Raw genomic sequence first — 22,352 nt, 5'->3', positions numbered from 1 at the left:
TCCTGAAGACAGCCCAACTCTATCCTGACCCTTCAGCTCTCAAAGTCTCCGCTTCTACATGAGTGCTGAAGACCTGAACTCGGGTCCTTATTCCTGCACAGTGAGTACTCATGCCCATGGAGCTGGAGACCTGAACTCAGGTCCTTATTCCTGCACAGTGAGTACTCATGCCCATGGAGCTGGAGACCTGAACTCAGGTCCTTATTCCTGCACAGTGAGTACTCATGCCCATGGAGCTGGAGACCTGAACTCAGGTCCTTATTCCTGCACAGTGAGTACTCATGCCCATGGAGCTGGAGACCTGAACTCAGGTCCTTATTCCTGCACAGTGAGTACTCATGCCCATGGAGCTGGAGACCTGAACTCGGGCCCTTATTCCTGAACAGCAAGTACTTGTGCCCATGGAGCCATCTCCAGCCCTGACTTAGCTTTCTTATATAACTTTAACACTGGATACTTAAACAACAAAAAGTAGAAAACGACTATTCATAAAAGTAAGTATTCTACCTGATAATTAGAGATGTAATAGAATCATAATGCCACTGTTTTGTACCTCTTAAGAAACTAACAGACTGTAATCAATCGCCCATGGGGTGGGGGGGATGATGGAAGAGAAACCTATAGACTTTAAATCCTTTAAATACATCAACAGGTTGAGATTGCAATGGACAGTATTTATTTGAACACTGATTTTTAAAAAGTAGCTGCTAAAGTTTTTGTTTGTTTGTTTTGTTTGCCAGGCACGGTGGTGCACACCTTTAATCCCAGCACTTTGGAGGCAGAGGATGGTAAATCTCTGTGAGTTCAAGACCAACCTGGTATACATAGCGAATTCCAGTACAGCCAGGGCAACTCAGGGAGACCTTCTCAAAAAATCAAACAAGCCAACCAACCAACCAAACAGAAGAAACCTAAGCCAGGAAAAGCAGCTGCTAGTTTAAACAACTACAACTTTTCATATAAATGTAAGTATTTGAAGAGACTAAGGAAATATAGTTGAGATTTTTTTTAAGTGTGATGATTCTCTGGTTATAAAAAATCTCATAGTTAAAACATAAATGCTGAAATTCTTTTAAGCAGTAAAGGACATTATTAAGAAAAAAGAAGTCATAAAATATAGAAAAGTATTTTATATTTCATTTTATTATTTTGTGTATGTGGGTGTTTTGCCAGCAAATATATCTTGTGCACCACATGTGTGCAGTGTCCAGGAGGACCAGATGAGAGCAGCTGATCCTCTGGAAGTGGAGTTACAGACAGTTGTGAGTCTCCATGTGGGTACTGGGAATCGAACCTGGACCCTCTGGAAGAGCAGCCAGTACTCTTACCTTCTGAGCCACCACTTCCAGCCTCATACTAAAACTATTTATAACTTATATCTGGTAAGGATATAGCATCCAGAATTTATCAAGAACTCTTATAAGCCAACAAGAATATCCAGCTTAAACATGAGCATGAGAGTTGGGTGTGGTGAGGCACACCTGATAGGTGGAGGCAGGAGGATTGGAGTGCTCTCCAGGCCAGCCTGTGAACACCTGTCTCAAAGGCAGAAATAACAATTCAAAAATAAGTAAATGAATCAATGAAATGAAGTAAGGATGAGCAAAGAACTTGGATGGACATTTCTCTAAACTTTAGAGTCTAAAGAATGTATGAAATGTCAAAAATCAGGCATTCGTAGGTGTGTGGATTGATGGCAGGGTCTGCGATTCCATTCCATTGGTCTACATGTCTGTTTTTATGACAACACCATGCTGTTTTATTGCTATATATATAAGCTCCACAGTAGAGCTTGAAGTCAGGGATCGTGATGCCTCCAGAGGTTGCTTTATTGTACAGGATTGTTTTGGCTATCCTGAATTTTTGTTTTTCCATATGAAGTTGAATATTATTCTTTCAAGGTCTGTGAAGAATTGTGTTGGGATTTCGATGGGGATTGCACTGAATCTGTAGATTGGTTTTGGTAAGATTGGCATTTTTACTGTGTTGATCCTACCTATCCATGAGCATGGGAGATCTTTCCATTTTCTGATATCTTCTTCAATTTCTTTCTTCAAAGACTTAAAGTTCTTGTCATACAGGTCTTTTGCTTGTTTGGTTAGAGTTATGGAAAAAGGAAGCATCTTCAACCAATGGTGCTGGCATAACTGAATATCAACATGTAGACGATTGCAAATGGATCAATATCTATCACCATGCACAAAACTCAAGTCCAAGTAGATCAAAGACCTCAACATAAATCCAGTTACACTGAACCTGGTCTAGAAGAGAAAGTAGGAAATAGTCTTGAACGTATTGGCACAGGAGACCACTTCCTAAATATAACACCAATAGCACAAACACTGAGATCAACAATTAATAAATGGGACCCCCTGAAACTGAGAAGCTTCTGTAAGGCAAAGGACACAGTAAATAAGACAAAAATGGCAGCTTACAGATTGGGAAAAAAATCTTTACCAACTCCACATCTGACAGAGGGCTAATCTCCAAAATATATAAAAAACTCAAGAAACTAGACATCAAAATACCAAATAATCCAATTAAAAAGTGGGCTACAGATCTAAACAGAGAATTCTCAATGGAAGAATCTCAAATGGCTGAAAGACATTTAAGGAATTGCTCAACATCCTTAGTCATCAGGGAAATGCAAATCAAAATGACTCTGAGATACCATCTTACACCTGTCAGAATGGCTATGATCAAAAACACTGATGACAGCTTATGTTGGAGAGGATATGGAGAAAGTGGAACACTCCTCCACTGTTGGTGGCAGTGCAAACTTGTACAGCCACTCCGGAAATCAGTATGGCGGTATCTCAGAAAACTGGGAATCAATCTACCTCAAGACCCAACAATACCACTCTTGGGCATATACTCAAAAGATGTTCAGTCATACCACAAGGACATTTGCTCAACTATGTTCATAGCAGCATTATTCATAATAGCCTGAACCTGGAAACAAACTAGATGCCCCTCAACCAAAGTATGGATAAAGAAAATGTGGTACATTTACACAATGGAGTATTATGCAGTAGTAAAAACCAATGTCATCATGAAATTTATAGACAAATGGATGGAACTAGAAAAAAAATCATCCTGAGTGAGGTAACCCAGACCCAGAAAGACAAACATGGTATGTATTCACTCATAAGTGGATATTAGACACAAATCAAAGGACAACCAGACTGAAACCCATAATCCCAGAGAAGCCAGGTAAAGAGGAGGACCATAAAAGGGACACTCATGGATCACCCCAGGAAGGGGAAAGGGTTAAGATCTCTTGGGTAAACTGGGAGGGGGAGTAGAGAGGAGATGGGGGGTAGGAACATGAGGGTTTGAGCCGGCCGAGTTCAGGGAGGAACAGAGAAGCAGAACAATGAAAGAGATACCTTGACAGAATGAGCCAGTATGGGGTTAGGAAGGCACCTGGTGCTAAAGAAATCCCCAAGAATCCACAAGGATATCCGCAGCTAAGACTCCTGGCAATGGTGGAAGGGTGCTTGAACTAGCTTTCCTCTGTACTCAGATTGGTATCTACCCTAATTGTCATCATAGAACCTACATCCAGTGACTGATGGAAGCAGATGCAGAGACCCAAGGCCAAGCACTTGGCCAAGCTCCTGGAGTTCAGTTGAAGAGAGGGAGGAGGGATTATAGGAGCAAGGGGAGTCAAGATCATGATGAGAAAAAAACACAGAGACAGCTGACCCAAGCTAGTGGGAGCCCACGGACTCTGGACTGACAGCTGGGGAGCATGCATGGGACCGCACTAAGCCCTTTGAATGAGGGTGACAGTTGTATGGCTTGATGTGTTTGTGGGTTCCCTTATCCCGGCAATGGGACCAGGATTTATCCTGGGTACATGAACTGGCTTTTATGAGCTCATTCCCTATGGTGCCACGTCTTACTCAGCCTTGATGTGGGGGGAGGGGCTTGGGCCTGCCTCAACTTGGTAAGCCAGCCTGTGTTGAATACCCAAGGGAGGCCTTACCCACTATGAGGAGTGGGTGGGGGTGGGATGGGGAGAGGTGGGTGGGGATCAGGGGAAGGTGAGGGAGGGGGAACAGTGGGCGGAATTAAAATGAAAAAGCAACTTTAAATAAATAAGTAAACCTTAAAAAAAAGAATATATGAAATGACCAGCAATCGCATGAAAAGATACCAATAAAAGCATTGTATATAAAATGCTCAGTAATGGCAATGAAAAGATGCTGATAACAGCATTATATATAAAATGTCCAGTAATGGCATGAGAAGATGCTGATGACAGCATTAGTCATGAGAAAAACATAAATCAAAGCCACAATGAGGTGACATAACACCCATAAGGATGAGTATAATTTTTAAAAATGTAGATCAACTGGAACCATCACACATTGCTATGACTAAATACATGGTGCAGTAACTCTAGAAAATAGGTTGTGAATTTCTCAGCAAATTAAAAGTAAAATCAATGTAAAACTCAGTTGTTTCACTTGCAGATTTATACACAGAGAATTGAAAATTGATGTTCAGCAAAAAACCCGCATAAGAATATTTATGGCAGTGCTACTTACAAAAGACAGAAGCTGGAAACAAAATCTCATCAACAGATGAGCAGACAGATGAAACAAACTGTGGTACGCCCATTCAACAGACCGTTACTCAGCCGTGGGAATGACTGACTCAGCATGGAGGGACTGGGAAGACATTATGCGAAGGGAAGAAGAGACAAAGGCGGCCCTGGAATAGATTCCATTCCTATGACACAGACACACCAGGACTCTCCAGCAATGGGAAGCAGGTCCAGAGGTTTCCTGGGAATGCTCATGTGGAGCAGGAGTGACTACCTAATGGTATAGATTGGGGGGGGCATGAATAATTCTGGTACTAGGGAGTGGGAGTGCTTTGTACAACACAATGAATATACTGAATGCCTCTGGGTTACTAATTTAGAAGTAGCTAAAATTGAAGTAATCTAATACTATATATATTTTGCCAGAATTAAATGTATTTGATTTGTTTTAAGGCCTGAGTGGGGGAAACAAAGGATCTTGTGGGAGGCAGGGGATTAGACAGTGGGGGCGGCTGCCCAGGGTGGTTGGAAAGCAGGGGTGCTTCTTACAGTACAGTTCTGTCTACTTCCGTGATTTGGAGGCCTTTTCTACTTTAAAGAAAATGCCCTTCTGTAGGAAATCACGCTTCAATGCCAGCAGGACGGATCAAAAACACTTACTGAGACAGATGATACCAGTGTCTTCCCATGTGAGCCAAACATGTCTTCACCCTTTCTCCCAATCACATAGTGGCAAGACCTCCCAGGGATGCACCAGCAGTGGCCATGTCGTGGGGAGAAAATGTCCTACTATTAGGGCCACATAATTGCAGTTCCCAAGAAGAGCAGTGGAAACCCAGAACTCCAGCCTTTCAAAATTAGATTGGACAAAACACTTTCAAATATTCAGTGGGAAACAATCCGGCTCTAGCCAGGCACCAATGATGTCTATAATCTGCTTCTCCATTCAGCTCCAGCTGAAGGCTGCTCCATTCTTTTCATCTCACTAAGGAACAAAATGATTGTTAAATTATGTAATAGGACTAGAAAAAAAAGAAAAAAAGAAGTGGAAAGAAATCAGAACTTGCTAGCAATGGGTCCCTGCAGCCGCACAGCAACACTGATAATTACTGCCACTAGACAGCAGGGACCTTCCCTATCCTCTTACTAAATAGCCTCAGAGCGCACCATGGCAAGCCCAGCTGAGTGCAGTAAGTCAATCACTTCACATCTCTCAAGGAAGACGCAATGGATCATTAATATCGCCCTTGAAAGATAATTTTCTAAGAGTTTATACTGGGCAGTGAGACACACAACACTCATTGAGAACTTAATGTGCTGGGTTCTTATAATCTGGTGATTTGCAAACAAACAATAACAAAAAATAAACAAAGAAATCTTTTCCATGACTCTCCTTCTCTCGGTTATCAGTTCATTTATTAATTTGGAAATGGTCTTTGGCCTTACCCATAGTGACACACATTAAGGATGCAGAGCAGGTTAAAAACATTCTCTATCATGCAGCTTTGTGACCTTAGACATTGCATTAGTTACTTGTCCTGGTGCTGTGATAAAATGATCTCACAAAAAAGAAGAAAGGGTTTATTTTGGCTTACAGTAGATAAGGCACAGCCCATGAAGGTGTGAAAGTATTGGAAGGTTGAAGAGCTGCTTACATTGGATCCATGGTCAGGAAGCAGAGCAAGAAGATGCTTATGCTCAGCTGGATTTCTGCTTTTGGTTTAGTTTGGGACTCCAGTGCATGGAATGGTGTCACTCATAGTGAGCAAGTCTTCCTATATCAATCAACTTAAGATACTCCTTCACAAACATGGCTAGAGGCTAACTTAGTCTAGATAATCCCTTACAAACATGGCCAGGGGTTAATTTAGTCTAGATAAACCTTCACAGATTTGGCCAGGGACTAGCCAAGTCTAGATACTCCCTCACAAACATGGTCAGAGGCTAACCTAGTCTAGATACTCCCTCACAGATGTGTCCAGAGCATTTTCTTTTGGGTGATTCTAGATTCTGTCAAGTAACAATAAATGGCAGCCACCACAGACCCACTCCCTAGCCACTAGAGACTCCGTGCTGTCCCTTCTCCACTGTGACAAAATTTAATGAACAAGCATTGCGGAATAGGAAGATGGTCGGTTTTTGACGTGTTTGTCACGCAAGCATGAGGACCTGAGTTCCATACTCAGCAGCCAGGTGAAGCTGGGTGTGGTAAATCCACTTGTAAAAGCAGTGCTATGCAGCAAGAGCTCTAGAACTCGCTGGCCAGGCATTCTAACTTAATTGGTGACCTAATTAGGTAGAATAAGAGAACCCCCCCCCCCACAGCTTGTTCTTATATATACACAAACACACACACACACAGACACACACACACACACACACACACACACACACACACACAATATGGACAGCTCCTGAGGAAAATATCAGAGGCCAACTCCCAGTCTCTACATGCTAACATACACATGTGCAGTTACATTACACATAAATTAACATGCACACACACAAATGTAGTGGGTAGCTGTTCCAGCTGTGACCTGGAAGTACTACCCCCATTGAGGCTTCCAGTAACTATCACGCCTACGAGATGGGGCTGAGACAGAAGCCCTTAAGACCCGAGATCCAGATGTACTGGCTCTCTTGGTTCCTGGATCCTGGATGCTGGATGTAGACCGAGCAGAGTTCTCCAGAGAACACCACTGGACTGTACTTCACCTCTCCTGGATGCTGTAACCTATCCCTTTACTTGTAAGTTACCCCACAAAATAAACCTCCCTTTTAACTACGCAGAGTTGACTTAATACTTCCACCAATACACAAAGCATTGATTTACAGATCTGATGTGAACATCAGTTTCATTAATAAATGAAAAGCTGACAGTAACACAAATCCTCAGACATACAAGCTCCTTTCTGCCTTGCAGGACGGTGTCACTCTGGTCTGGATGTCCACTTCCCTTGCATGGCGATGACACACGGTGGAAGATGTTAGAAAGGTACTGAGCATAGGTGCTTCTAGAGCGTCTAGTGAAGGGTGCCGAGCCATTTTGCTTTGTACTACAAAGCAAGGAGACGTCTCCCCTCCAGACAACGGCTCGTTCTGTCTGGAAGATGGCAGGGATGGGAGTATCGGAAGAGGATGCTGGAAACAATCTGAGACTTAAGACTCATCAACATCATCTGAACAACTGGGTCGGAAACTAAAAGAATATTCACACCACTTGGGAAGAAGGAAAGGAGGCGAAATTGAACGTAGGGAGAGAAATAAATGTGCCTAGACAGATGGGGACTGGCTTGGGGCCTGGAGGACGTATTCTAAAAAGAGCATGGTATAATGTGAACAGATTATAAAAAAAATGCTTGGATTACTTGGATAATTATGTCTGTCTAAGTAAAAAAAAAAAAAAAGTTGTTTTCTAAGAACTGAGTCCTGACATATTTCACAATTTGCATGGCCGATTGCTATAGATTTTTTTTTAGTTGTCTCATCTTACTAAGAAACATAATATTGTCCATTAGCAGTATTGGGGTGAGGGTATTACTTAGTGGTAGAGCATGTGGGAAGTTCTGGTTCTAACATCTCTCTCTCTCTCTAATGTACACACACAGAATACACACAGCTCTCTCTCTGTCTCTCTCTCTCTCTCCCCCTCTCTTACACACACACACACATACACACACACACACACACGTGTGTACGAATCGTCCATGTGTGCCCCCCCACCTCCCCACCCCCCCACACACACAATGGCTAAGGATTGTGCTCCAGTCTCTGTTTCCCAGGAGTGACAGTAGCATGGAGTCGGCCCTGACTTCAGTCTTCACAAGGCACAGAGCACAGGTCTTGGAAGAGAATCACAAAACACAGGCACCTTCTCCTTACAACCCCAGTGTCTTCTGAGGGAATTTAAGGTTAATTCTGAGGTGGTTCCTTTGTCCCTAAGGGACACTCACTTGCTAGTTAATTGGCTTTAAGTTCTTGTAACAAGGAACAAGGCCTTAAGATGGCACTTGAATACTGTAGGCGCTAACCCAGAATACCTGGACAAACCCATTCCTCTCACATGTCATTGGTCAGTCCCCACAGGAATAAACAACAGTGAACAAAAGATCCGTTCTCTTTAATGGTAAAAGGGGGGTTGGAAGGAAGGGGTTCAAATAGGGTCAGGCAGATGGAGTTCTCCTGAAGATGAACCAGGCAGCTGAAGCCACTAAGAAAAGGTGTAGAAGCAACTTCCAAGAACTCCCAGCCCCACAAAGAATCAGCCAGTGACCTTGAAGGTTTGGAAATCTCAGTGCGGCACGAGGTATTTTTATCTTGCATGGTTGGGAATAGCCACAGATCCCGCCTGCATGATTTATGATGGCGTGAACCAAACTCAAATTCAGCAGCTTCTTAAGAACTAGCTGCTTCATTCACCACGGGAAGTTTAACTGCACACTAAGAAATGCCTTCGTGAAGAAACACAAAATCAACCTTAACAGCCTTGTGTATTCACCTCTAAATGAGCATGCACCGAGAAAAAGACAACTTTGATTTTAGTTTTAGACTTGTGACTTCTCAAACGAAGTATAAGTTATGAAAAGGCAAAAGAATGCCAAGTGACCCAAACTTTGTCCCTAAGGTTTATGGACAACCTTTTACTTTGTGAGTAACAAGGGCATTTTGAATAATTTGAGCCAATTTCGTATTTTTAGCAACCAAAGCCTGCCTACAGGCCAAGACCATGGGCCATCAGTCATCCGTGTCCAAGCAGACAGGAATCTCAGAGCCAGGGTGACAGCATTACATTTCACAAGTAGCCATGCAAGAGCTCCTGCAGTTGTTCTTAGTACGAGTGAATCATCACATATATATGAGCCCCACAAATCCAAACAAAGGAATTAACCTCAAAGACAGAAGAAATGTAGCCTGAGGCAACAGCTCAGCCAGGAAAGTGCTTGCCCCACAAGCATGGGGAACAGAGTTCGATTCCCGGAACTCACATAAAAATATAGGCAGAGGGTGCTGGGCACGTGGAGACAGGCAGATCCCTGGGACTTGCTGGAGAGCGAGCCTAATCAGCAAGCTCTAGGCCAATGGGAGACCTTGTCTCAAAAAGTAAGGTGACAGTTCTTGTGGAATAATATTTGAAATTGTCTTCTGGACTCTACATGCATCCCCCCACCCTGCCAACACATACACACATAGGTACTTTACACACACAAACACATACCTGCATATACATATACACATGCCCATACAAATGATAATGATGTATAATTCTATGTCTCAAAATGTGAAACTCAAACAGAGAAATTAGGAATGAGAGGACTAAGATTTTAGACAGGTTAAAAATAGGGAAAGTCGGGCTGGGGATATGTTTCAATGTGCAAGAATAGCACTTGCTAGGCAAGCAAGAAGACCTGAGTTCTAATACCTAAGACCCCTGTAAACCCCAGGCGGCATGTGGCTGTAACCCAAGCACTGGGGCACAGTCATGTAGGGGTCATGGGGGACCACAAGGCAGCCTAGCCTACACCGTGAGCACTGGGGTTAGAGAGAGACTTCATCCTGAAAATAATAATGTGGAAACAGATTGAGGCAGTCACCTGCTGTCCTCTGGTAGATGGATGGACACAGAATATGCATGCTCAGTGCTCCTACCCCAAAATAGGAAAACAAAAAACAAACAAAAAAACCTAGACTTCCAGTATTCAGGATGGAATACTGAGGCAGGAAGGTCCTTCGAAGCATGGTGTGAATAGAAGCATTAGGTCAAAGCTCATCTAAAAATGGAACCAGAAGCTTCACAATTCAGCTTCGGGCATACACAAAGTCATTCTTTTGTTAAGGTGAAAAGCAGTTCAAACGATTTCAATGAAATTTCTTGGGATAACAAAAGGAACCGGGTTTCCATCTTGTCAGTGAATCCCTCGGTCTGGAACCGGGCTCTGCAGACTCTGCTCTCAGGGCTTGGCGCTGCTGTGTTGACACCTGAGTCCCTTGCTGACATTCTACCTCCTCTGGGTCAGGAGGCAGCAGCTGCTTCCTCACACCTAGTCCTCTGGCCATTTTAGATTCCTGTATTTACAAAGCCCCACCTTGGAGATTTCTGCTCCCAAGTAATGAGATTCAGTTGCTTCCCGAAACCAATGACTGCTCTGTCTGCAAAGGAAGCTCTCTCCTCACAGAAGCAACAGTCAGCGATTAAAACACGTTCCTGTTAAAAGGGAAAGCCTCACTTTTGATACTTGGAACTAAGAAAAAATTTAATGACCCATCGCAAAAGCTTAGCTCCAGGTGGCTGAACATTTGGGAACACAATCCTCACAATGAAATCTGATTTTTCATTCATTCTTTAAGAATTCTACACATGTCTAAAATGTATTGTGAACAGACCCCCCCTCAACCCCCCCACCCCCCGTTCGACTCCCTCCTTTCAGTGTTCTCTTCCCGACTGTATGCTCTTTTATCATAGCCCACTGAGTCCATCACTGTGGTCTATGGGCTCGTGAGTTTAGGACCACGCCCTGGAGCATGGCCAACCTACCTTGGGGCCATTTTCCTGAAGCAGACTGCCTCATTCTACTGGGAGATCTTCAACTACCAAGCTCCTGAGCTGGGACTGGGGCTTTGTGAGCCTCTGTCCCACCCACACTGGGATTTTGGCTGACTTTGCCTTGTGCAGGTAACCACAGTTTTTGTGAGCTCGTGAGTGCAGCAGCCTTGAAGTGTCCAGAACACTTTAAAAGCTCCCCAACATTGGCTCTTACAAACTTCCCACCCCTCTTCTCTGGTGTTCCCTGAGCTCTGTGGGGATGAGGCTGTGATACAGATGTCCTATTGTAGGACTTACATTAAAAGATTGAAAAAAACCCAAGTAGAATTGGGCGTGGTTTCTGCTCTAATGCAGTAGCAACATAAATTGAAAATATAGCACATTTAGGTTTAGGTATGTGGCCAATCTGAGTACAGGTAATTAAATGACATCATGCATTCAGTAATCACAACATCTTATTCTGTGATGATCTCACATGGGGGTGGGTAATGAATGCAAGGCATCGAGTTGAATGTATACCATGGAACAGGAGCCGGGGCCTGGGGCGCAGGCCGCAGCAACCTGTGAATTCTGGGCAGCTGGCACGCTGCTTCCACATATTGCCGCTCTTTGGGATTTCAAGGCCAATGTTTCTAGATCATTTGGTTATTTTCAAAACTCTTCAAAGAATCCAGACTTCCATATGAATCTGTTCAATTTTTCTAATATTGACTTAATTAAAACATCACTACCTTATGGGGACCAAACTAAATATGTTTAGCCTCCAGTTTGTCAGTCTGCAAACACACAGACCTGGTCCAACTCACATTCTACAAAATAGAAACTACAAGTTAGAGACCTGGCCTCTCCTGAGGCTAGAATCCAGATCCATGGATAGTCAGACCAGGTTGCATCCAACCATTAGAAAGATCCTCAAATATACAACTTGTGTGCATTTGCTATGTATGCACAAGTGTGCAAGAAAGCATGTTTCTATGTGCAGGTAAGTGTGTTCTGCTCAGTCATTTTCCACTGTCTTGTTCCCTGATGAAGGGTCTCTCACTGAACACGATCTAGCCTGGAAAGCAGCAAGCCTCAGTGGTCCTCCCATCTCCACCTCCTGCATCCCTGGGGTTATAGGCAAGCACTCAGGCACGCCTGGCTTTTTGTTTTAGCACTGTGATCCAAACTCAGTTCCTCAGCTTGTACAGAAAGCTCTTAGCCACTGAACCATCTCCCCAACTCCACAACATAACATCTTAACTTTCTGCTCTAGAAATCCACATCACTGCAATCTAGTGAGAGGCTAATTTTGCTGTTTCAGTCCAATCATCTGCCATCATACTGGACCACTCTACATTTCAGAAGTTAATTAGAAACTTATTTCCTTTCATGCAATGTCTAGATCTGTGAATGTTGTGATAGAATCAAAAGGATGGCAAAATATGTGTGATTTCATGCTGTTCTTGTTGAGAAACTCGTCCATTTCATATTCAGCACCTTTCTCTCCCTCTGGATCTGAATGGTTGACAGCAAACCCAGAGAGCCTGGCAGGCCTGGCATGTGGGAGAGAGATGAGATGGTGACGCTGTGTGTCAGAGCATCACTGTTTCTCAGAGATGAGAATCTTTATTGAAAGCGCTCCCTTTTTTGATTTCCGGATCAGGCCCGAGCAGCTGATAAAGGAGAATTACTTGGCCATTATCAGAAGTGGTTGTGTTTCTGTGGAGTTGATACCAAACAAGAGTTTATCTTTACAACAGGCCCTGATAGAGTTCTCACAGATTACAATTCAATCAGAAGTCTGCAACAACACATGTCGCCTGTTGAAACATACATTTCAGACCTCTGAACTCCAGCCATGGCCAAAGGAGTATTGGAGGAATATTTCATGCAATCAGGCCGACCTCAGGCAACACATGTTAGAAAGTGCTACTCTTGGCTGTGTAGTCTATGTCTCTATAAAACACATTTTTATACTACCGTGATCCTTGCAAAATGTCAATAGTCTGAAGAATCAACTATCTTTGACCTTTACAATTATTTGATAAATCATTCCCAAAAGGCTTAGTGTGCTTTCCCACACATGTATTTCTTATGCCTCATAGCAGCATTTTTAATAGCACAAAGGTTTTACTATTCTTTTAAATACTGGAGAAACTGAGAAAGAAAGATCAGAGATGAAGTTAAATTTTTATTTATTATTTTGAGACAAGATCTCATTATGTAGCCCTGACTGGTCTGGAATTCACAGAATCCCTCTGCCTCTGCCTCCCAGAACCACCATGCTTAGATCTCAAAATGAGTTTATTGAAACCTAAAGCTCTAGCCCTACTCAGGACACCAACTTTTGATATCAGAACCATTTTTTCATGACCAAAAAAGGGATAAACACTAAGTTTAATGGCTTGATTCTGACATCACATACCCCAGAGTAAGCCAAAAATATTGTCTTCATTACTGATAAGCTTTGAGACCTTGAACAAATTTCTTAATTTTTACAATGGAGATACTAATCTTTAATTTGTAAATTGGCTACAAATATTTAAATAATATGGCAGTGCTAACATTGTCATAGCATTATAGTGTAGTAACAGAACTTGGCATATCGGTAAGTAGGCAGGAAGTGTTGTAAACCATTGTTCTTGTTAATATAGCAAGGCAGAGGCCCTGAAATATGTATGCACTACTATATTTTGTAACCAGTTTCAATCACTATTATGATCTAATACTAGCTTCCTGTTGTTTCTAGACTGACCCCCAATTACTCAGGTTTTTTTTTATCACATAAAAGTGCAATTATAAAAATAAAGTATGCTCTTACCTTAGGATACCTTTCCTGGCCTGATCTCATCCTTAGTGACAGAGATGTTGTCACAGATTGCTAGTGGGGTGGTCAGAACAATAGAGCTTTCTGACCCAGCAGACATGAGGCCAGTCTCCCGGTCACCCTGGGACACCTGCCACCACTTCTCCTTTCACCAAGTTCAAGAAAGGGGTTAGCTTCCTGTGATGGCTGATCTTGGTAGTCAACTCGACACCACAGGGAAGAGGGAACCTCAGCTGAAGAGTATCCTCCATCAGACTGGCCGATGGGCATGTCTGTGATGTGTTTTCTGGATTGCCAAATGATGTAGGAGGACCCAGCTGGCCATGAGCAGTGCCATCCTTTAGGAAGATCAACCTGGGCTGATAAGAAATGGAGCTGAAAGTGCACTTGGAGTAAGTTAGTAACTAGCTTTCCCTCATGACCGGTGCTTCAGTTCCCACTTTTAGGGCCCGCCTTGAGTTTCTGGCTTGGTTTCCTGGATGGACTGTAACCTGTAAACCAAGTAAACCTGTTCTTCCCCCAAGTTGCTTTTAGACTAGTGATTACTACAGCAATGGAAGTGTAATCAGAACACTTAAGAAAATAGCCTCCTAACTGGCCTCCTCATGTCTACCTTGACTCCCTCAAGTCTGATCTCAAACCAGCAACCAACAGGATGGCTTCATTTTGTGCATGAGATCCTATTTTTCCTGAGAGCTCCCAAAGGCTCCCCACCTTCAGGTGAAATAAAAGCCGAGGTCTTGCCAATGGCAAGCAAGACCATGGAGGATCTTGTCTCAGGTCACTCTCCTGCATCTCTACCTTCTACTCACTTTTCCCCAGTCACAGTGACTCATCATTGTTCCCAAGAAATGGAAGGCCTCCAATGCCTTTCCTCAAGTTACCCACAGCAGGGCTTACCCAGACAACACCACTCACCACCATGTATTAATTCACACTATCCTAACAAAGCACCACATAACATAGGCTCGATGACTTGCTAAGCAAAAATACCTCACAATTCCAGAGGCAGCATGGTCAGGCTCTGGTGAGGGTTATCTTCTGGTCACAAACTGCTGACCTCTTTTTTGGTCGCTTAAAATTCTTCCTCTTCTTCTGCAAGGTGTGGAGTTTCCTGTAGTCCAGCCTGGCCTCAAACTTACTATATAGCTAAGGATATCCCTGAACTTCTGATTCTCTTGTCTCCACCTGACATCTCCTGATTTCTACAAAAGAGAGTGGAAAAGCTTACTAGCTCTCTTTTATAAGGCATCAGCACCATCATACAGGCTCTACACTCATAACCTAACCACTCTCCCCCAATCTTTGGCCTCTTATAGGCTGGAAAGATGGCTCAGGGACGGAGGGCTTGTCTAGCAAGTTCAAGGCCTCAGGTTTGGTTCCCAGCACTGCAAACAAGCCTTACCTCCTAATATAATGTAATCATGGCAGGATTTTAAGATGTAAATTGGGGGGCTTCTAAAAATCCATCCTATGGAATCCTGCAGCTTTGACCTGCACCGCACTAACTTTTCCCTGGTTTATCAGGCACTCATGAGCTCCCAGCATCTTCTGCAACTGCCTTATTCTTCATGCTTATTGTTGGTGATCTGCAGCAAGGATGTAAGCTGCATTGACGTGTAGCCGTGAAGCCCTTTTATTCACTGATTATCACGAATACTTAGAAATGTACCTTGCCACTGGTAAGTATGTTGTCTTTGTGTATATGTGTGTATATGTATATGTTGTGTATGTGTGTGGGTACATGTTAAATGAAAGAATGATTGAGGAACAAATCAGTGAAAATATATACAACCAAGCTCTTGGTTCTCAAAAATCACAGCCATCTCCATGGGAAAAGCAATTGGCCAGGAGGAAAAGGCAAGCCCAACCCAATTCCAAAGTCTACCGCAACCTCCAGACAAACCATAACATGCAAAGGTTTGCTGCTTTCCTCAAATGCCTACTTAAGATCACCTGAAGATGTTTAGGAGAAACATAGGGACACACACACACACCACACACACATATAATTATCATAGACAATATACACACATAATACCTAATATATGCACATACATACACAGATAAAGTATTACATATGCATATGCTGCATGGTATAATGTATTGTGTATAATACATAGCTATATTAATTAGCATACAAATATTAGGTTTCATTGTGACATTTTCCAACACAATTTGTTTAGTTGCTCTTCTTCCCTCTCCTTTCCCACATATCTGCCCACCCCTCCTTGCCTCCTCTCACCCAGCATAGACTGATAAGACTCTTTCAGTTTTCCCATCAGTCACATGTGCTCTACTACCCCCTCCCTCACCCCCCACCATACCCTGCTTCCTCAACACCTCTTTCAGCTTCATTGGAGCCCAGCAAGAGAATGGCAGTGAAATTTCCTTCCAGCTGCAAAAGAAAATTAATATAAAAGAATGATGAAGTATGTTTCTAAAATGTAAATTTTATGTCTATGAATTATATATCAATTTGAAAAAGGATTGTTTCAACCATCAGTCCAATGCCTGGCATGCAATATGTGTTCAATAAATGGCAGCTGTTTTTAAGAGATAAAAATAAAGTCTAGGGTTTAGGAAAAGAGTGAAAATGGGTTAAGTCTGCTAGATTACCCCTCTCCTTTCCTCAATGGACAATCTGTAAAAAATTGCCCAAATACAAGAAAATCAACAGCCACAGACTGCATAAAGTTGCCAGCTCTGCTCCTGTATTGTATGTAACACTTTCAGCAAAGGAGCATGGGTGTGCAGATTTCTCTTGGACACAATGACGTCATTTCTTGTAGATACACACAGAACTGAACTGTTGGATGATACCACCATAGGCTTTCCACAATGGCTGCACTGATGGCCAGCCCCGCCAGCAGTGTGCAAGCGTTCCCCATGCACCACATCCTCCCCAACACTATCAAAGTTTGCCAGTTAGACCTCGGTAGAACTGGCAGAGGGAGTCACAACAGAGTTCTTGCCCCTCTTGCACAAGGCAGTGGATTCCCTCACAAGCACAGGGGCTGTGAGAGGATTAGTCATTCATTCTGGGGTAGCAAAGACTTCAAGGGTGCACAGGGGTACCCCCAGAGTCTGGCAATGAACTGGGAAAAACAAGTGTCATTCTCTGGGAGTCATCTGTTGTACATATGGGTACAGCACACCATGTAGAACAGAACAAGAAAGTCTAAATACTAAGGGATGCAGAAGGACTAAATGCAGGTGAAGGCCAAGAGTTATGAAAGAGGATATAAAGCTAACTGTTTTTCTAGTTCTAACTGTATCATAGACATTTTGATTTCGTGGTGATATGTGCATAAAAATATATTCAACAGAGAAAGTATAAAATCCAATGTGAAGCTCCATAACTCCATCTCCAGTGGCTACTCTAATTGTATAGAAGTTCACCAAGTTGTTGAGTTTTGGGGTTCTGGTTAATTTGGGTGTGTAATATTATTTTTAATTTTCTACCTTTTAAATAATAAATTTAAAATGAAAAATAGCTGGACGTGGTAGTTAATGCCTTTAATCCCAGCAATTGGGAGTCAGAGTCAAGTCCAGCCTGGTCTACACAGTGAGGCCCAGGGCAGCCAGAGCTATCCAGAGAGACTCTATCTCTAAAATTAAATTAAATTAATTTAAAAATTAAAAGACTGAAATGACCCACAAAAGTAAATATTCTCCTCATCATTATTGTGTGTTTAGTCCAGAGATTTCAACCTTGTCAACATATGTAAAAACATATAGTTTTCTTTCTTATAAAAATGAAAAGACAATATATTTAATTATAACATTTAAGAAAGAATTTATAATCTTACCACAATAGTTAATGTCCATCCATTCATAAGAATAAATCTATGTTTAGCTTAATTAACTGTATAGTTAAGTAAATTTCTTATTGGCTAATTTATTTATGTAGTTATGTAAATATTTAAAGTTATGTAAATATGTAAAGTTTCCTTTTTCCTTTCAATAAATTTCTGCTTAAAGAAATACTGGTTCAAAACAAAAGAATTTTCTTTGGAATATACATGCATGTGTGTGTATGTACAAACATACATATATATGTATACATGCATTTCTCTTTGTGTGTGTGTATATGCCAGAGAGAGAGAGACAGAGAGACAGAGAGAGAGGCAGAGAGGCAGAGAGAGAGAGAGAGAGAGAGAGAGAGAGAGAGAGAGAGAGAGAGAGAGAGAGAGAGAACTGTGTGTATTCTAACTGTCCTTGGGTTAAATGGTAGCAACATGCATTTCCATGATATTTAGGTATGAATGGTAGTTATCAAAAACTATCTGCTAATCTTGTAGGTGGGAAATTGCACTGAATTCTTGCTGAGGTCTCTGAGTTTACAATATCTACAGGAGTAACATTAAAAATAAATCTTTATTGGTAACTGATTCTTAATGTTTTAGCTGCTGCCTTGGCCTTCACTCACCTTTCTAGTAGTTTCCTACTTTAACCCAAGTGATTATGCAAATCCTTCATATCTGAAGGCTGTTACATTCTGTTCATCATACATGAAATGAATATCTTTCCTAAATTAGTGACTTACATCTTTATTTTATTTTTTGTAATAATTTTGAAAAGTTATATAGTCAAGTCCATCAAGGTTTGCTTTGCAGCTTACCTCCTTGTCATGTCCCATCAGAGTGTGAATTCACATTTATTTTCTCCTGTTACCTTATTTTCTAACCTTCACATTCACATTACTGTACAGATAGAGACTACCGTTAAGTTAAATGGAACTTTTTCCGAACCACATGACATATTAAATCATTGCCATCATACTTCATTTGCCCTATAGTGTACCTTTACGTTAAATTTGGAGATGGGCCCTCTGAGGGGAATTTCCCAGTGGATCTTTTCCCCTCCACATGCTGAATGTTCAGTATCAATGGAATGCAATCTGGTTGATGTTTGAGCTGACGTCATCACATCTCTTTTGGTCAGCATGTGCACACACTGGAGACTTTTTTTTTTGCCATCTCTGTTGGATTTTAAATGTCATATGCATCAGCAGAGGAACTTCTATCCCAGACTGAGCCTGGAGAAATGTCCATGGAACACTCAGTGCTGGAGGCACACAGTTTATCACAATCCTTGGCATTTGCCAGATGCTCGCTCAGGGGAATTTGTGTGGTGCACACTAACTAGAGCCCTGGAAGATGAGCCATCAATCCTACAGCATGACACAAGAGGAGCAGAGACCCAAAACATGAAGAGAAGCAGGTCAAGTGGTCCACCTTCCACTGAATGGGCCACACTGAGGCTGATTCACAAGACTAGTGAAAGAGGTAAATTCCCTTGAATGTCAAGGACAGAGATGGCACTGTACCCACTGAAGGACCCAGCGAATAACAAGTCCCAGTGTCAGAGATCACAAAGGTGAAAAAGGACAATCTGCCCTGAACACAGCCCGGAGGGGGGTGGTGGCTGTCAATTGCCATTGGTGGGACAGACAACCAGCACCAGCCTGAAAGAAATTGAGCATGGAGTGGTTTTACCTGTAACCCCAGCCCTGGGGTAGTAAGTTGACAGATCTCACAAGCTCCCTGGCTAGCCAGTATAGCTAAACCAGTGAGCTCCAGCTACAGGAAGATACTCTGTCAAAAAAAGAAAAATCCAAGGTGGACACTAACAGAGGAAGGTACTTGATGCTGACCTCTGACCTCAATATGCCTGTACATACATGTGTGCCTCCACAAACACATGCACATGCCCACCAATAAATGAGTAAATTTATTTGTAAAGAGATAGAAGAAAGATTTAGAGATAATGAAAAATAGATATATGCATTGAAGAAGAAGGGAGAAAACCTTGAAAATAGAATGTTATGAAAATCACAGGCTAAGTATTTCAAATGTGAAGTCACTCCATCAAGTCTTGCCAGGGGGACAGAGAAACACATATCTGCATAGTGCTACATACCCACAGTTGGTCATCCATGCCTGGAGGGTTCTTTTTGATGAAAGCACCGTAGTATGTTGCAATGTTCCTGTGATGAGAATATTTCTTCAACATGTTAATTTCTTGTTTGATTTCTTCCTCTTCATCCTGTATTAGAACAATAAATAGTGGGCATGAAAATCCAGTTACTGGGAGAATTCTATTCTTTAATACTATCGGCAGCAAAGACTGATGTATTATCAGTCTTTCCTTTGGTTGTTTAAAGAGGATCATTATGCTGTTTGGTTAAAATGAAAATGTTCACAGCATAACACACTGGCAGCTCAAGGGGGCTAACACTATTGCTCACGGTGTCTATCTAACACTGTATCGCTAACAGACAGAGCACGTCATCGGCGGGAGGACAGAAGCAAGTCCATCGCGTCACCTGGAGGCCGTCAGATAAACCTGCAGCCGGCTTCAGGGAAGCATTTTCCTCTGATGTTCACCTGATCACACCCAGGGAAGGCTGGGAAAAGAAAGGGAAAACACATGGGCTCAGATTTACATTTTGTAAGGCTCAGTTCTTTGAGGTGTCCTTCTATTGAAGTGCCTTGACTGAAGCCAATGAAAGTCAGACAGAGAAGGGGCAAGGCGAGTTCCAAGATCTGAGGGAGTTCACAAAGCAGGAGTCCTCATCACCTTCGGGGAGCTCAACATGAAAGAAGGGGGGAAAAGCAGTGCGGACATAAAAAGACTCCAGAGTCAGTTTCCTGACATACAAGACTCATTCAGTTTCCACTTAGAGTCTACTGACTTGATCCTGGAGGGCACGAGTGTGCGCTCCACAATCAGACCTTATGAGTGTGTGTGTGTGTGTGTGTGTGTGTGTGTGTGTGTGTATGTGTGTGTGTGTGCACTAAACAATCTGACCTTATGTGTGTGTGTGTGTGCACTAAACAATCTGACCTTATGTGTGTGTGTGTGCACTTCACAATCTGACCTTATATGTGTGTGTGTGTGTGTGTGTGTGCACCCCATAATCTGACCTTATGTGTGTGTGTGCACTCCACAATCTGACCTTATGTGTGTGGGTGTGTGCGCACCCCATAATCTGACCTTATGTGTGTGTGTGCACTCCACAATCTGACCTTGTGTGTGTGTGTGTGTGTGTGTGTGTGCACTCCACAATCTGACCTTACGTGTGTGTGTGCACTCTACAATCTCACCTTATGTGTGTGTGTGTGTGTGTGTGTGTGTGTGTGTGTGTGTGCACTCCACAATCTGACCTTACATGTGTCCGCACTCCAGTCGGACTTCAAAACAGTGTTTCCTTCCTGAACTCGGTGGGAAGTCCTGCACCAGGGAGCCTGAGACAGAGGGGTAAGCAAAGACTACTGTTGAGTGCAAGATGTCATGTTATCATGACCAAGGAACCATGCCACATGTCTCTGCACCTTTATCTGTCCATCCTACATGTGTGCTAATGCAGGGTCCTTCCAGAGCCTCACACGGGTGCTGTATTCTTCCCTTCTCATAACTTTTACATGTTAATACTGATGAGGTTTCATTTACACTCCCCAAGAAGGGCTGTCTTCCTTGATTCTCCAAGGCAATGTCAGGGTCCCACCTCTAAGTCTGGCAACACCCCATGATTCTTCACACTGAATGATGTGTGTGTGTGTGTGTGTGTGTGTGTGTGTGTGTGTGTGTGTGTGTGACACTGTGCTGTACTTGTACTGACACGTGGGTGTCTATTCCACAGACTTTACTCTCTTCCACTTTAGACATCATCTCCAATGTTGCTTCCCAGAAGAGTCTCCTGATCTGCCTGTCTTGGTACTAGCCACCTAGATCATATGACCCTTTGTGGCACCTAATCAGCTTGCCAACACCTACCCATCCGTCATCACCACAGACATCTTGCCAGTATTTGTTTGGTATTTCATCCCATGTACCAAGGAAAATTCTGTTTATGTGTGAATACAAGAACAATGCCTGCAGGTGGACCAACGCTAAGAGCTGCAGTAGGGTTGTCTCAATAAACAGTTGATACTAGAAGAAGCAGAGTAATGAAATGATGTCATTGTCCAACCATACCAAAACCAAACCAAAACAAAAACCAAAACAAAAACCAAAACAAGTTTACTGGGAGAAAAAAAATCAGAAAATTGTAGGCTTAGAACAAAAGCATGTTATGCGTCATGTAGCTTAACTAAATAAAAAAAAAACTAGTTAATCTCAAATAGATCACAGAATTGGGGTGCTGAGCTAAGGAGGTGCATGGCTCTAATGGTGAAGAAGGAGACTTAGGGGACTGAGCTGGGCTGGTTGCTGAGGCAGGAGGTGGATGGTGCATTGCTGACCAGGCATTCCTCCCTGCAGCTGCTGCAGAGTCCACACTCCAGTGCAGGCCTGCAGAGAGAATGACCTTTACAGACCCTCAAGTTCTTGGGGGTCCTGGCATGCGCCTCACTGTACTGTGGTAGACATCAGCTCTTTTAATTCTCTCTGTAGGATGTGAGCCTCATTTTACTTGGGGAGCCTCATTATAAAGAGGAAGA

The 22,352-nt window shown here is 42.7% G+C and overlaps 1 protein-coding gene across 1 annotated transcript in view; it reads right to left on the bottom strand.

Annotated features, from left to right (window-relative positions):
• The window catches only part of Tnik (TRAF2 and NCK interacting kinase), a 414,277-nt gene that overhangs the window by 129,647 nt on the left and 262,278 nt on the right, over window positions 1-22,352 (bottom strand). Inside the window, exon 4 of the mRNA XM_059265292.1 lies at window positions 19,831-19,956. Within this exon, the coding sequence (XP_059121275.1) occupies window positions 19,831-19,956 (126 nt within the window). The remainder of the gene's footprint in view (window positions 1-19,830; window positions 19,957-22,352) is intronic.

This window comes from Peromyscus eremicus, chromosome 6, assembly GCF_949786415.1.
Source record: "Peromyscus eremicus chromosome 6, PerEre_H2_v1, whole genome shotgun sequence".
Taxonomy (NCBI): domain Eukaryota; kingdom Metazoa; phylum Chordata; class Mammalia; order Rodentia; family Cricetidae; genus Peromyscus; species Peromyscus eremicus.
The sequence above is the reverse complement of the archived record's forward strand: the minus strand, read 5'-3'. Positions and strand labels throughout refer to the sequence as shown.